This window comes from Ceratosolen solmsi, unplaced genomic scaffold (assembly GCF_000503995.2).
Source record: "Ceratosolen solmsi marchali unplaced genomic scaffold, CerSol_1.0 scaffold27, whole genome shotgun sequence".
NCBI lineage: Eukaryota > Metazoa > Arthropoda > Insecta > Hymenoptera > Agaonidae > Ceratosolen > Ceratosolen solmsi.
Window position 1 is genome coordinate 3,988,045 of NW_011948426.1, and position 13,942 is coordinate 4,001,986.

General features: G+C 38.0%; 2 protein-coding genes across 2 annotated transcripts in view; one reads left to right on the forward strand and one right to left on the reverse strand.

The window, feature by feature from the left end:
- Positions 1-857: 857 nt before the first annotated feature.
- Lrt (Leucine-rich tendon-specific protein) overlaps positions 858-13,942 on the reverse strand; it is a 15,695-nt gene continuing 2,610 nt past the window's right edge. Inside the window, exons 2-7 of the mRNA XM_011500811.1 lie at positions 4,865-5,216; positions 4,478-4,792; positions 3,898-4,230; positions 2,694-3,194; positions 2,061-2,471; positions 858-1,722 (exon numbers count right to left, since the gene is read on the reverse strand). Coding sequence (XP_011499113.1) covers positions 1,252-1,722; positions 2,061-2,471; positions 2,694-3,194; positions 3,898-4,230; positions 4,478-4,792; positions 4,865-5,215 — 2,382 coding nt within the window. The 5' untranslated portion in view covers position 5,216 and the 3' untranslated portion in view covers positions 858-1,251. The remainder of the gene's footprint in view (positions 1,723-2,060; positions 2,472-2,693; positions 3,195-3,897; positions 4,231-4,477; positions 4,793-4,864; positions 5,217-13,942) is intronic.
- Positions 6,713-13,942, forward strand: part of LOC105363341 (IQ and AAA domain-containing protein 1-like) — a 7,940-nt gene continuing 710 nt past the window's right edge. Inside the window, exons 1-8 of the mRNA XM_011501009.1 lie at positions 6,713-6,939; positions 7,017-7,169; positions 7,393-7,538; positions 8,058-8,300; positions 10,634-10,935; positions 11,228-11,768; positions 12,397-12,734; positions 12,924-13,163. Coding sequence (XP_011499311.1) covers positions 6,794-6,939; positions 7,017-7,169; positions 7,393-7,538; positions 8,058-8,300; positions 10,634-10,935; positions 11,228-11,768; positions 12,397-12,734; positions 12,924-13,163 — 2,109 coding nt within the window. The 5' untranslated portion in view covers positions 6,713-6,793. The remainder of the gene's footprint in view (positions 6,940-7,016; positions 7,170-7,392; positions 7,539-8,057; positions 8,301-10,633; positions 10,936-11,227; positions 11,769-12,396; positions 12,735-12,923; positions 13,164-13,942) is intronic.

The window sequence follows — 13,942 nt, forward strand, 5'->3', positions numbered from 1 at the left end:
TTCAAATGAATTAGTGATAAAATTAATTTACTCAAGGTTGTTAGTTATTAATTCCCTTTAACAATAATATTTTTATTTATTTATTCAATAAATATTTTTTATTTTGTACATTTTTAGATATTAAATAGAAAATTTAATGGTAAACATATAGTTTCTTATAAAGATATTTTATTTGATAATGTATATAAGGATCAACAACAATTTTTCTGGATTTCTGGGTGTACAGAAACGATTGTTTTTAAAAGAAACTATTTACAGTTTTTAAGTAAAATATAATAAAGGAATTAACAATTAAAATACAAATAAAATAATTTGTTTATACAGACAAGAATAATTTTGTTAAATTAATATTTTTTGCACTCATAAATATCGCAGCATCTATTTAAATCATATATTTTAAAAACTTAAAATCCCGACTTTATTAAGTCTCTAAGTTAGTCAATATTTATAGCAAAGCTACGAAAATTCTATTTATACAGAATATTTATTTATTTCGTGTAAGCTGTTCTTCCTATCAGTATTTTTTAACACACAAATTGTTGGAATAAAAATTCGTTGATTTACACAATTAATATTTATTATTAATAGCAAACAAAAAAAAATTGTCTTTTAAATACATAGAACACAAACTTTTTTTTTTTTTAATGTATTAATTCTTATATTTTCTTATAACAAATAGTTTGTCGTCCCGTACGGTATTTACAATAATGAATTATACTCTCTGATATAGGTATATTTATGACAGAGAGAGAGAGAGAGAGAGAGAGAGAGAGAGAATATATATATATATATAAATTTTACCAAATTAAATAAAAATAAATAATTCTTTTTGTAACAATTTTTTTTTTAAAGAAGGCTTGTTTTATAAATTTTAACAAGATAATCATTCTCGTCGAATGTACGCGTACAATGGAAATTTCATGTAATTTCTTTGTAATATCATAACTGAACTAGTTTACATACTCGTGCAATGTAGCTGCATAAAGCCACATTTAATTACTCTTTAATGAAATATATCCCACTTCAGTTCTTCCAATGATAAATTTTCACGCACAATCGGCATAAGATTGTTAATTGAAAATACGAGCTCATTCGGGAAATTGAAGGAAGGAGTATTTCTATTAGAAAGCCAGTCGTAAGAAAGAGGGGAGTTGAAAGGAGATAAATTTTTTTAAGCTCGCTTATGACGCTATTGCGTAGCCTCGCAATAATCTTATTAGAATAAAGACGAAGTACAAATTAATAATTTCCTCAGACTTTGGTGGTCGCAAGGAGCTTTATATAATGCGCCTTATGAGTGATCTCAACCTCCTGCGCGGGCATGAAGCACTGAGGTGGCATGGGCTCCTTCTTCGTCTTCCTGAGCAGGTTCCTACCCACCATGAAACCGACGATGACGAGGACGCAGAGCACCGCTGCAAGCAGCAGTAACAATACCTCGTTGCTCTGTCGGAAGCTCTGCACCTCGACGCACCTCGCTTTGCTCTCCCGCAGCTTTTCGCTTTGCTCCTCCTCCTCCTTCTCCTCCTCCTCCTCCTCCTCCTCCACGGCTTCGTTGACGCTCGCACAGACTCGATATCTACCTGGCACCAGACCCGATAGCGTCGTCGCCCCGGAGCTGCAGTTCAATATTTTGCGCTGCACCTCGCCGGATTCGGCTGCCAGGACGTCCAAGTCGAGCTTGCAGTCCGAGAGTGACAGTCCGGACATTCTTACCTCGACCTTTAAAAACGACAGAGAGACCTTGGTTAGCTCCTCTCACACGATGATTATTCAAGGCTATAATGCGCTTTCAACGGTATTTGTCCTTTTCAATGTCTTTTCAACGAAATTTTAAAAATTAAACGTTCGCCTCGAACACAAAATAATACATTTATAAAGCGTGCCCGATGAATTTTGTACAACTTTGCATTCGAATGCCAAACGCGCATATACTAACGACAATTTATTGTTTAAGCAATTGTAAAGAACTTGTAGGCTCGACGATTAAAGCAGCCTTTACGATCGACCTCTAATTAAATATTAATGACCGAGAGGGGTTTGGGGTGGGGGTATAAAACCTGAAGATATCCATCGCTGGAGACGTTGACGTGGACGGTGGATATCTCGGGCTGGGGCTCGGTTCTCGGCTGATGGTCCTCGGGCACGAGGTGGAGCGTCTCTTCGAGCTCGATTATGTCGCTACAGCCAAGCCCGAGGGAGAGCTCGTCGTAGCCGCTTGGTACCATGAGCACGACGCAGTAGCGGTACCTGTGCCCGGCCTGGAGCATCAGAGTCGTGGGTAAGCTAATCGGCAGGGAGCAAGGATCGCGCATCAATCGCGAGTCACAATGTATCGGACTCGAGGCGATTTGCACCTCCTTCTCGTCGATCGCCTCGTAGACGATGAGCGTGTCACAAGTGTAACGCTCGGTACATGGCTCCACGTGCCAGAGCATGTCCGCCCCCGTTGTTTCGTCAAAATGGAATTCCTGTTAAATAAAAATTTCTGTTATCATTAAAAGGGCATTAAAAATAAGGGATTCGGTAATATTGGTAAATATTGGTGCTCGATAGTCGAAAGCTTATTGTCGACTCTTTATTTACGTATTCATTTTTCAAGGTCAGTTGATAATGTGGACCAAGCCGCTTTAACGACGGCATTGATCGAGGCTCTAAAGGCTAATGAGAAAATTTTGATTTCGAAAACTCACGTTGAGAGTAAGTTGCGCAGCCGCGAGTGGCAGCCTCGTCATGATGGGTGGAGTCGGATCGCCGCAAAGTAAATTCCCGGGCGAGACTTGGGTGAGGATGCCGTTTTCAAGAGCAGGCGGTGTGGCGCAGACCGCGGAGAGCTTGTCCTCCTCCTCGAGGCTGGAGTTCGCCAGCCAGTTGGCAAAGTCGAGGAGGGTGCAATCGCAATTGAAGGGATTATCGGCCAGCGAGAGACTCTTGAGCTTCAACTTGGAGGTGGGTAGATCGGTAGTAACCATGGTGATGTCGTTGTCATCCAGGCGTAGATTCTCAAGGCTGCGCAGCGGTACCACGAGGTCGCCATTTAATGAGCGTAGAAAGTTGTGCGTCAGGTCGAGGATCTTTAACTTCTCGAGGTGGGCCAAGGAGGAGCTCGAGACCGCGACGATACCGTTGTAGGCGAGGTCCAGATGCGTCAGGGTCGACAAGTACTTGAACGCGTCATCCTCCAGAACATCGATCTGCAGTGCCAATGATAATTATTTTATAATACAGGCATATCTTCCATTCATCATTAATATTAGTTTGGTTTTCACTTATTTGAGTTGGCGCACGTCAGCTAGACATTCGTTCTCGGAGCCTTTAACAATTTTACTTCCATTTCACCGGAGCTCTTATTTACCGTCAAAACCAAATCTCAATTAAACTCATCCTTTATTCGATTCGATTCTTGATGCGAATACATAAAATTACCTTGTCTTACTCAGCTCCTGTAAACGTTAATCCCCCCCCCCCTCACTGCCACGACTACACGCACGCTCGCACAATTATAATATTATCGTTAAGTTAGCGTTAATTGGCTACTTGCTCTCGCCTTTCTCCATTCGAACTTTCTAATCTGTAAATGGGGATTTTGCAATTTTCAAATTAAAAGTATCATTAAGCTAAGAGGTTAAATGAATATTGAAGAAGAAGAAGAAGAAGAAGAAGAAGAAGAAGAAGATGAAGAAAACAAAAACACAAGCAAAAGCGATAAAAACAGAAAACCAAAAAACGAATAATGCTCGCTAATTGCCGAGGTCGTAAAATTGAAACGTCAGGATAATTTAAGTGCCGACACTTGGGCCAATACAAGCCTACCCTTCCAAACGACGAAATAAAATAAGAAAATGAGTAACCAAACAAGGGAGCAGCAATAGCATAGGATATCGGCGCAATGCATACCTGGTTGTGAGTTAAGCTGAGCGACGTCAAGTTTTTCAATCCCATTAAGGCGCCTTGTTGAACGTTTTTTAGCTCGTTTTCGGCGACGGTCAGGTAGCGGAGCCTCGGCATCGCCGGCAGGAGACTCGGGCCCAGCGGTCCGCTCAGCAAATTCGCAGAAAGGTCGAGCTCCTCCAAATTTCTTAGGCCGCGGAGGGCCGAGAGAGCTGACACGCTGAGACGATTGCCGTGCATCTTCAGAGATCGCAGACTCGGGAGGGAGGCAAAAGCTTGTGGTGACAGTTGGGAGAGGAGGTTGTCCGAAAGGTCCAAATACGTCACGTTGCTCAATCCCTGCAATCGTCATCGTATTAATAGCATAGTATTGATTGTATCACCTCACCATAATCCGGACTCTATTAAGTGCGATTATGGATGGTCGATCGAGTTGTTGACGAGGGGCGTAAAATCGTAAAGCGATCGATCGTAAGTTCCGCGATAAAATAATCGCGTAAGTGAAATTCCTAATTCAATCCATTCGGAAGTTGGGCCCAGTTTTAAAAGACGATTCGTAATTCTCGTAATTCGCGTATAACGATACCTGAAAGGAAGTGGCCTCGAGCGTTTTGAGCTTGTTGTGAGTGAGGTCGAGCCTCTCGAGGCCTATAAGTCTGGCGAGGGCGACGGTCGGGACGCCGTCGAGGAGGTTGTTGGGTAGTCCGAGGGCTTGGAGAGGCCGGGCCAGGGCAGTGAATGCGTTCTCGTTGACGCGGCGCAACTCACCCGTGGAGACGACGAGCCCGTGGAGCGCGACGTCCTCGAGGAAGTTCGCCGGAAGCGTTGAAATCCCGGAGACGGTCACGTCCAGCAGGGATATCATGCCCGGCCGACTGTGACGCAGGTGGCGGCTTATCGTCTGTCGAGTCAAAGAAAAACTCAGTACCGTCTTGTCTTTATTCTTTGAGACAATAATAATACCGCGTATTACCTGTAAGGACGTTCTGTCCCCGATGCATCTGAGCGTGTGGGGGAAGTCGCAGGAGCATTCGATACCGACGCCCGTTATGCTCGGGCACTCCCACACAATGTCGCTCATTATTTTCGGCGTTTCTTTGGTAGACGTTGCATTCTCGTTAATGGCAGGGATGCTCGGAGCGCTGGTCGATGCCGCTGTTGTGCCCGTCATTGCCATTGTCGTCGGCGTCGAATTTGCCATTGTAATTGCCGATGCCGCCTGCGCCGCCGGCGTCGTCATTGTGGAATAACTTAGCGTAGCGCCAAGCGAAGACACCATGATTATTATTGCCACTGCGAGAAAGCTTTGAAACGTATCCGGCATTCTGAAAACATATGTATACATTATCAGTTTACGTAGATAACAAAGAGGAGATCTCGAATGTTTCACTGGGGTCCCCTTATATCCTGCGATAAGGCTGTTGTAATTGCCATTTTTTTAACGAGCCGCGCCTCTTGGGAATGAAAAATCATTTTAAAAAATAATTGCGCTTTCTTTACCGACGATGGTGGTAGATTGTATAAAAACTCCTTGGAATCAATTCGCACACTAATCAATTGAAAGGTAAAATATGCTTTCGGCCGTTATAGTTTGATTTTATTTTTTTATTTGTTTTTGGTTCTTTTGTTTCCAGACGTATCAAATAACATTCATTAGCTTTGTATTATTGAAAAACAATATTTGTCTACTTGTAGACTAATATGACTATTTATAAGCATTTTTTTATTCTCTCTCTCTCTCTCTCTCTCTTTAACTAATATGCTATTAATTAAAATTCATGGTGCATTTTATATTAAAATTATATATTGAATAATCACTTCAAATGTTCTTTTAAATTATCCTGATTATGCAAACTACATTTTATTTCATTAAGATTTCATTTCAATGTTGTATTTCTATATACTTGCATGTCAATATTTCTTAAAATATAATTGCTGTTAATCGCGACTTTTTGTTATTGATAGTCTTAAATTTTATTAACATTATACTTGTAAATTTTATGTCATATACCATAAGAAAATAAAAAAATATGTCAGAAATGTATAAATCACGCATATCAATGTGGTTAAATGCGCATATCATTAAGGATTAAAAGGCGTGTGAAAGATGAAAAGTGTTTTTACTTAAAAATATATATTAAAAATATTTTGAAACGTAAAATCGTGGTAATATTTGAAGGTAAAAGAGTGATATATTGATGGAGACGGTAAACGGAAAAAGCATTTTAATATACCGCAGCAATAATATTTTGTATTAGAAATAGAGGTAATCCCTTATATACAATTCTACATGCGCGAGCGCGCGCACACTGACACACACACGCACGCGTAACTCTAAGCAAAAACAATCTCAAGTGTTTGATAGATATTTAAGTGGAATGGTTTTTAAAGTTACTTTTTCGTAACGAAAAATAGATCGAATAGACAATGGCATTTTTCAAATATTATTTATGGCGTTTGACAAATGAATGAAAAATATACCAGTTGGCATTTAAAAATTTTCAAAATAAAAAATTTTCATATTATTCTGCAAATAAATTCTAATACTATAATAACTTTACGTTTTTATAGCCTTTTTCTATTGACCGTATCTTCCCCGATTATAACCTTCATTGAAGGAAAGCCGAAACGAATTCACGAATGAAAGTGAAAATGTGATTTTTGCCGTTTCAACTTATGGCAATTAATTATTAAAATAAAAAATTTATGTTATAAATATTAATGTCATGAAATTGGTGATTGTTTATAGAAGATTAAATCGATATGGGCTTGTTTCTTTACAGTGCCTAATAAATTGTGGTAGTAGGTTAGTAACGTAATATTGCAAAAGTCGGAATAAATATAACCGTAAAAAATGAAAGTTCAAAAAATTATTGCACAAATTTAATCACTTAACATTTTAATGGATCACATATATTATTCAAAATTATGGTTCCTTGCGCAAAGGGATTTGGAAAAATTAATCGAATACGACCAAACTTTCGTAAATGAGCCACCAATAGAGGATAGAAATGCTGCCACAAATTATATTCTTGAATTATATTTTCGGTGCATTGCTTTTAGAGGAAATATTATCTCATAATATATTGTATGATATTAGCTGAATAACGTAATATTATTTGCAGTTATCGGAAAATAGTCCAACGCTTAACCGTTTGCCATGATAACATTGTTCATCCGCAAATACGACAATTCATCCAAAAAATGCTTGATTATTCAATAATTCGTATGTTAGAAATACGACAAGAAATGGTCGACTTCACCTTCGCCGACTACCCGTAAGTAAGAGTCTCATTAGCACATTTTCATCAATCAAAAATGAACAAAAATGAAAGAATAAAAAAAAAAAAAAATACTACCGCTCCAGTGAAATACAAATCCACCTTGAATTTGAGTAAAAACATTTTAAATTAATTTTATGTTAAAGTTCGCAATATTTATACACTCGACCAGGCACTCATTTACAAGTAAAATTTTTTCATTTTTGATGAACATGATTAGCTGGCCCATCGACATCTTGCTACACCTCCATTGGACGATCGATGATGTGGACCTTACGGCCCCGATATATAATCTCTCGATTAGGATGGCCGAATCGGAGCGACGAAAGAAACTCTTCGAGAATTATCTCGCAAAAACAGATATTGGTAAATAAATTAATGTTGTTGTTATTATTAAGTTGTTTAGTATCCGCGGGCGATATCATTGTCATTTTACTCGAAAAACTACCGACTAAATTAGCTTCGCAACTTAATTTTTACTTAATTTTTTATTTCTATGAAAATAAAAATTACATTTCTAAAATTTGTTGATGATACGATTAATTTATAAATTATTCTAATGTTCGTTAAGGTCCTGAAACTGCGAACAATGTATTTTTAATGTTAAAATAATATCAAAATAATTATACGTTAGAAATTAGAGAAATATCGAATACAGCGAGTAGAAGGATATTCACTATTTTACAATTATTACATTTTACAATATTACATTAAATTCCATTCTCAATAACTGTTTGGCTTATTGAATTTTCACTCATCACTCGCTATTGTCATAATGATATTGAATAATTTAATAGGATAGTTGAGCGTAACGCGTGTAATTATGTAGCTGCGTTAGTAAGCCTTTAGCATATAAATTAAACTTTTACTTAAATTCGTTGCTAGTTGAAACGGACGACATGGAAAGTACATCCTTTGAATCGAATTTGAGTGGAATGGACGACTTGCAATCATCCCAGTCGACAGAAGAGGAAAAAGAGAAATCTAAAGTAATGTCGACGGTACTCACAGTTAAAAAACCACCGGAAATAGAGATGCAAGAAGCCGAACGCGAAGCATTTAATGATGCGGTTTTGTTAATTCAAAGTAACGAACGCTCGAGAGTTGGTAGACGAAATGCCGCAAATGGTATTCAGTTCATCCTTACTTTTAATTACCATATTTCTTGAAACTTTATTACAAATCAACTTGAAATTCAAATAAAGTAATGAGCTTATTGATTATTGAAAACGTACATACAGTTTTCAATCCAAGTACTTAATATTTCATTCTTCGATTTATTGTATTACAAATATTGTATTACAAAAAAAAAAAAAAATATATATATATATATATATATATATATAAATAATTTAGATTAAAAATTAATATTCATAATGGAATATTTAATTACTTAATATTAAATATAATTAGTCCTTCATCCATAAAGATTTTTCGGAAATTTAAAAAATATTATTTATAAACCAGTGTCCTATAAATTAATGCTATAAAAGTAATTTTTTGCTTTTTTATATTTTAAAATAATATTTTCTATTCATGTGCAGTCACGCTAATGTTATTGTTACAAATGAAATAATCTTAAAATATTTTATCCCTATCACTAATTGTTCTCCTTCAATATTCAATACAATTATGTATTATCCTATATTTAAAGTTTCATCATATATAAACGATAATAATAATAATAATAATAATAATAATAATAATAATAATAATAATAATAATAATAATAAAAATAATGATAATAATAATAATAATAAGCATAAAATAATAAGCTCTGTAAGAGTAAATTTAACAATTAAAATATCATAAATTTTTATTAACAAAGTGAATAAATATATTGCCGAAATTATTTCTTTATTTCTTGATTATCAGTGCAAACAAGTGTTTGAATTCTGTCAATGTACCAAAAAAGAAAAAAGAAAAAAAAAAAATCAGATAGTGAAACAATAAATTTGTGTAATTATATTTAAACTATTGTGATCAGTAAAATATATTATTTAAATTGCTGTCAAGTTAAATTAATATTTGTCCATTCACTAGTTTTAATTTATTCGTAAAAGCTGTTGTATATTTGTAAAGCTATTTTTACCTGTTTGGAAATTGAAGTAACTTTTATTATAGAAAGTGTAAAAAAAAAAAAAAAAAAAAAAAATAGAAAGAAATTAAAAATACAACAATTATCTGATAATAATTCCGTTTTAAATTTCAACATCGCTCGAGTCACAAGCTTTTAATCTTTCTTTTTATTTTTTTTTATTCTTATTTTTTTACGCTCTGCGGAAATATTAAGTGTTAAGTCGCACCGAAACGATTATATTTATTATTCACACGGATGGTCATATGTCAATGGGTGCCTCGTGGATTTATGGTTTTGAATTGAGGTGCGAGACATCGATGTGGCAACAGTCGATCATTGGTAGAAAAGCAAAAAATTCGAACCATTAATTCGCGGGCTTGAGCGCGCTTGAGCGGTAGAGAGAGGAAGAGAGAGAGAGAGAGTGAGAGAGTGAGAGAGCGAGAGAGCGAGTGATAGAGCACGTGAGAGAGGGGGGGGGGGGAAGAGAATTTTAGAAACGAGCTAAGATGAATTGAAAAGTCGAGGAGATCGGCCAGGTTAAAGTCGACCGTTATCTGCGTGGGCGCCTACGTCGCACTTCGAGCAATCGAATTACACGGGAAGGCAAAACCGGATCTCATATAGTCCCTCGCATTTAGGCGGTTATGCATGCCGACACACTCGCATCCGACGGCTGCCGCTGCGGCGGCATTCGAATCGAGTGAAAAATACCTCTGACTTCCGGCGAGCCGTTTCGGAAAAATTTATGTTGCTCTCCCCCTCTCTCACGCGCGCGCTCACACGCACACACACGCGCGCGCGCTCTCCATACCCATCTATTTATCCATCTCTATCTTGCTATCTCTTCCCTCTCCCTCGTTTACCATCGTCACCAACCAACCAACCCACCCACCCACTCACCCCCCGTCGCTTTCTTATTCTTACTAGCAACATGTATCGTCGTTATACGTGTAACCAAACAAATTCATTGAATTTATGGAACGGATAGGCCGTAATTTACGTGAAAACAAGTTTTGCTGAGAAGCATTTGCATATTATTATGTAAAATAAGTGTGTTATATTATTGTATTAGATGTGATCCATCAATAGCTTCTATTTAACGAAAAATAGAATTTTTCGCTTCGTATACTTGTTAAGTGTTTAATGCTCTTAAATATACGTAAACACGCGAACAGTTTTAAGAAAATTCTGGCAATTCTGATTAATGCCGTTTATTATAATGTTTATTTATTACCTCCGAGTGTATAAAGTCATACATTCAAACACCATTTTAACATAATTAATATTAATGATGTTATTTTTACTGGCAATTTATAATTAGTTTAATAAGGGGAAACCATTTTTTTTTTTGTTTTTGTTTTTTTTTTGTTCTTGTTTGCAGCCTTATATCAGATACGCTTGAGAAAAAGACTGGATGCCAACCAATTTGATCAAACGAATATCAATGAAAACTTAGAAATCGAAGCTGCTATTAAAATACAAAAAATATGGAGAGGATTTTCGGTGCGGCGACAATTACAACAAAGAAATCGTAAAATTCAGGAATTAATGCGCATGACAATTCCAAGTGGAGGTACCCGCAATATCCTTAAACGCCTCGATGAGATTGTTAAGGAAAAATCAGATAGGCAAGCTGCGGCCTTGCGAAAACTTAAGGACCTAATATTTGCCGAAGAAGAAAAAGTTCGTTGACACTAATGCTACTTGTTTTAATATTATAGCCGCATATACTACTGCTTGAATTGAAAAAAAATTAGTTCAACTTAATTACGACCTCTCTGTCTACAAGAGACGATTATATTAATAATTCATAATAACACATATCGTATTATTGTCACGTTCATATTGTCAACGTAATGTTATTTTTTCAAAAAATGAGATTTTCATACATTAGAAAATAAAGCAAAGACAAACACGTTTATATTGTTTCAAAGACAATGTTAATATGATTGGTTAATTTTTTTTTGTAAAATAGTTTTTGGAAAACCGTGGCCCAAGCTTCGTTGATGATATTCGTGAAGAAATTCGCGCTTGGCTCTTCGAATGGTACGAGAAAGTGGGCTTCTTCGATTATATACCTCCAGCTGCGGTTGGTGGCTCGATTCTAATAGCAACTGGTCAATGTCGCACCCCTACCGAGTATTTATCCTCTGTAAGACCTGAAGTAAAAAAATCAAATATTCCGGAATCGAATGAAGAAAATGAAGTTGCAACTAAAAACATCGAAACAGAAGGCTGGGTAATGCGGGAATCGAAGGTTATATCCAGCTTGATGGAAATCAACAAGGAATTTCTGATTAAATGGAATCCTCGTGAAATACAAATATTAGATCCTACTATTCCCTTGTTCGAAGACTTTATTTTCGAGGATATATGCTACGACTTACAGTTGGAAATGCGTGAAATTGCCGATGAATCAATGAGAGTCGAGTTAGAAGACTTGAATGTAGCACTCATGACAGACCATCAGCTGGCCGACGATCATTTTCAGTTACCCAAACCGCAGGAATTCGACGGTAAGTGTTATTTTACTATCATCTACATTATAATACTCGTTATTACTATACACATGTATTATGATATAAAGTATTATTAAAGTACAATAATTTTTAATGTATAATATATATATATATATATATATAATTTCTCTGTTGCATTTTTTCAAATTGGAGACTGTACTCGTTTAATACAATGTTAATCTGTCAATTCATTAGATTGACTGTTTGACGTTCGACATTTTTGTATAGTTTTATGTTTTATTTATTTATTGATTATTTTTTTTTTCTCTTTGATTTGCTTTAATTAAAAAGACTGCCATTAAATATAATATTACCTTTAAATCGGCATTTTATAAATGAAACTTTTAAAAGATAAATTAAACAAAGTATTTAAAATGTTTAAACGAAAAGAGAAATGTCTACGAATAATTGTTCATAATGATTGTGAAAAAAAGTATCGGTATTAATAAATAAGCACGGGAGAGTCGCTAGATTATCTCTGGAATAAGTATCATATTATTAATAAATATTCGGCTGCGTAATAAAGTCATCGATTAATCGAGTAAGACGAGAGGCGCCGATGATCGATGATCGATCGTCGGAAGATCAATAAACGTCCATGTAAATTATCGTTCGAATTGATCAGCCGTCGAAGAGGTAAACAACACGGATATCCCTGTCCGGGATATCCTGCCGGATAAATCGGATGACGATCTCGCGATCGAGCTCATGCGAGCCCAAGTGATCCGGAACTGCCCGGAACGCAGACTAAGCGACTGGCCAGGTGTCCCAACCTACAACTTCCAGAACTACAACGACATACATCTCGGGGATATCAAGCACGCAGTGATGGACTATTGCGTACTGCCGCTCGGCTCCAAATCCGTGCACCAGCTTGCACCCTTGGTACGTTCGGTGTGCATCTGCGGGCCACCAGGATCCGGTCAGCTCTTCATTGCCCATGCCATCTGCAACGAGCTCAAGGTAATCTCGTCCTCCCCCCGCCCGGCCAAACTCCCGATCCCATCGCCCACGCCCTCTGTATTTGGAAGAGACCGAAAAGATAAACGGTCGCCTGCCCCACGGCGGGAGTAGGCGATTGGCGTAATTTTCTGGTCCGTTAAGCGCCCCGGGAGCTACAATGGGAAGTAACGATTTTTATACGCTCGGCAGGCGACGGTCTTCGATCTCACGCCTGAGAAGCACAAGGGTCGGTACAAGTCCAAGAAGAGCCAGAACAGGCTCGTCGACGTGATCACGAGGCTCACCCGAGCTTTCGCACCGTCGATCGTCCTCGTGGAGGGAGAGAAAGCATGGCTGAAGCAAGTGCCCCCCACGATGAGGCGACTCGATCCAAAGAGGTTCTCGCCACTTTATCGGAAAATCGTCAACGGAATCGAGCCCGGTGATCAGGTTGCCTATCTACTTCCTCGATCTCGACTTGGGGCCTCGATCGCTCGGAAATCGATAATCTCGCTGCTCTATCGACAGCAATTTCTTTTATCATTTTCTCCGGCTTCAAATGCATGTTGCTTCGTGCTTTGCCCGATTGATTAATCTCGCGAGCGCAAGAGGCACCGATAGCCTATTTAGGGCTCCTAAGTGTGTCGATAGGACGCGCAGTAATGTAAATGAAAAATGTGTTCAGTAGTGAAAATGTTGATGTATTGAATTAGCATGACGATTAGCATTTAAAGGGACATACACTTAAGCATTCGTAAATACAATTGGTATGTAATAAGTGGCGGGGTGGGCGATAGTGGAAGGGGATGGTGGGGGTGAGGCATACACGACATTTTTAAAATCAACGTTCATGCAAAACGTATGAATCACGAGGACGTGGAATGAAATCATAAAATGAAAACAGGGAGGAGAACAAAGATACGATACGCATACTATGGCGGCGCGGGCAAAAAGTTCGGCCTCACCCACACTCGGGAAAGAGAGGCCTCTCCTCCTCCAACCTCTTTCCTTTTGAATATAACGGCCCGGTCGTCAGGCCAATAGGCCGGCCGAGCACATATACAATCGTTTGCTTTTCGAGTCGCGTCCTCAAGAGCGATGCGTTAATGGCCGTACGCGTACATGCGAAACGGTCGAGGGCTTCGGGCAGGAGCGTGACGGGCTCTTCGGGGAGGGGGGAGGGGGCGGGGGAGGGGGCGCAGGAGGGGGGCGGGGCGGGGGGGGGCTAG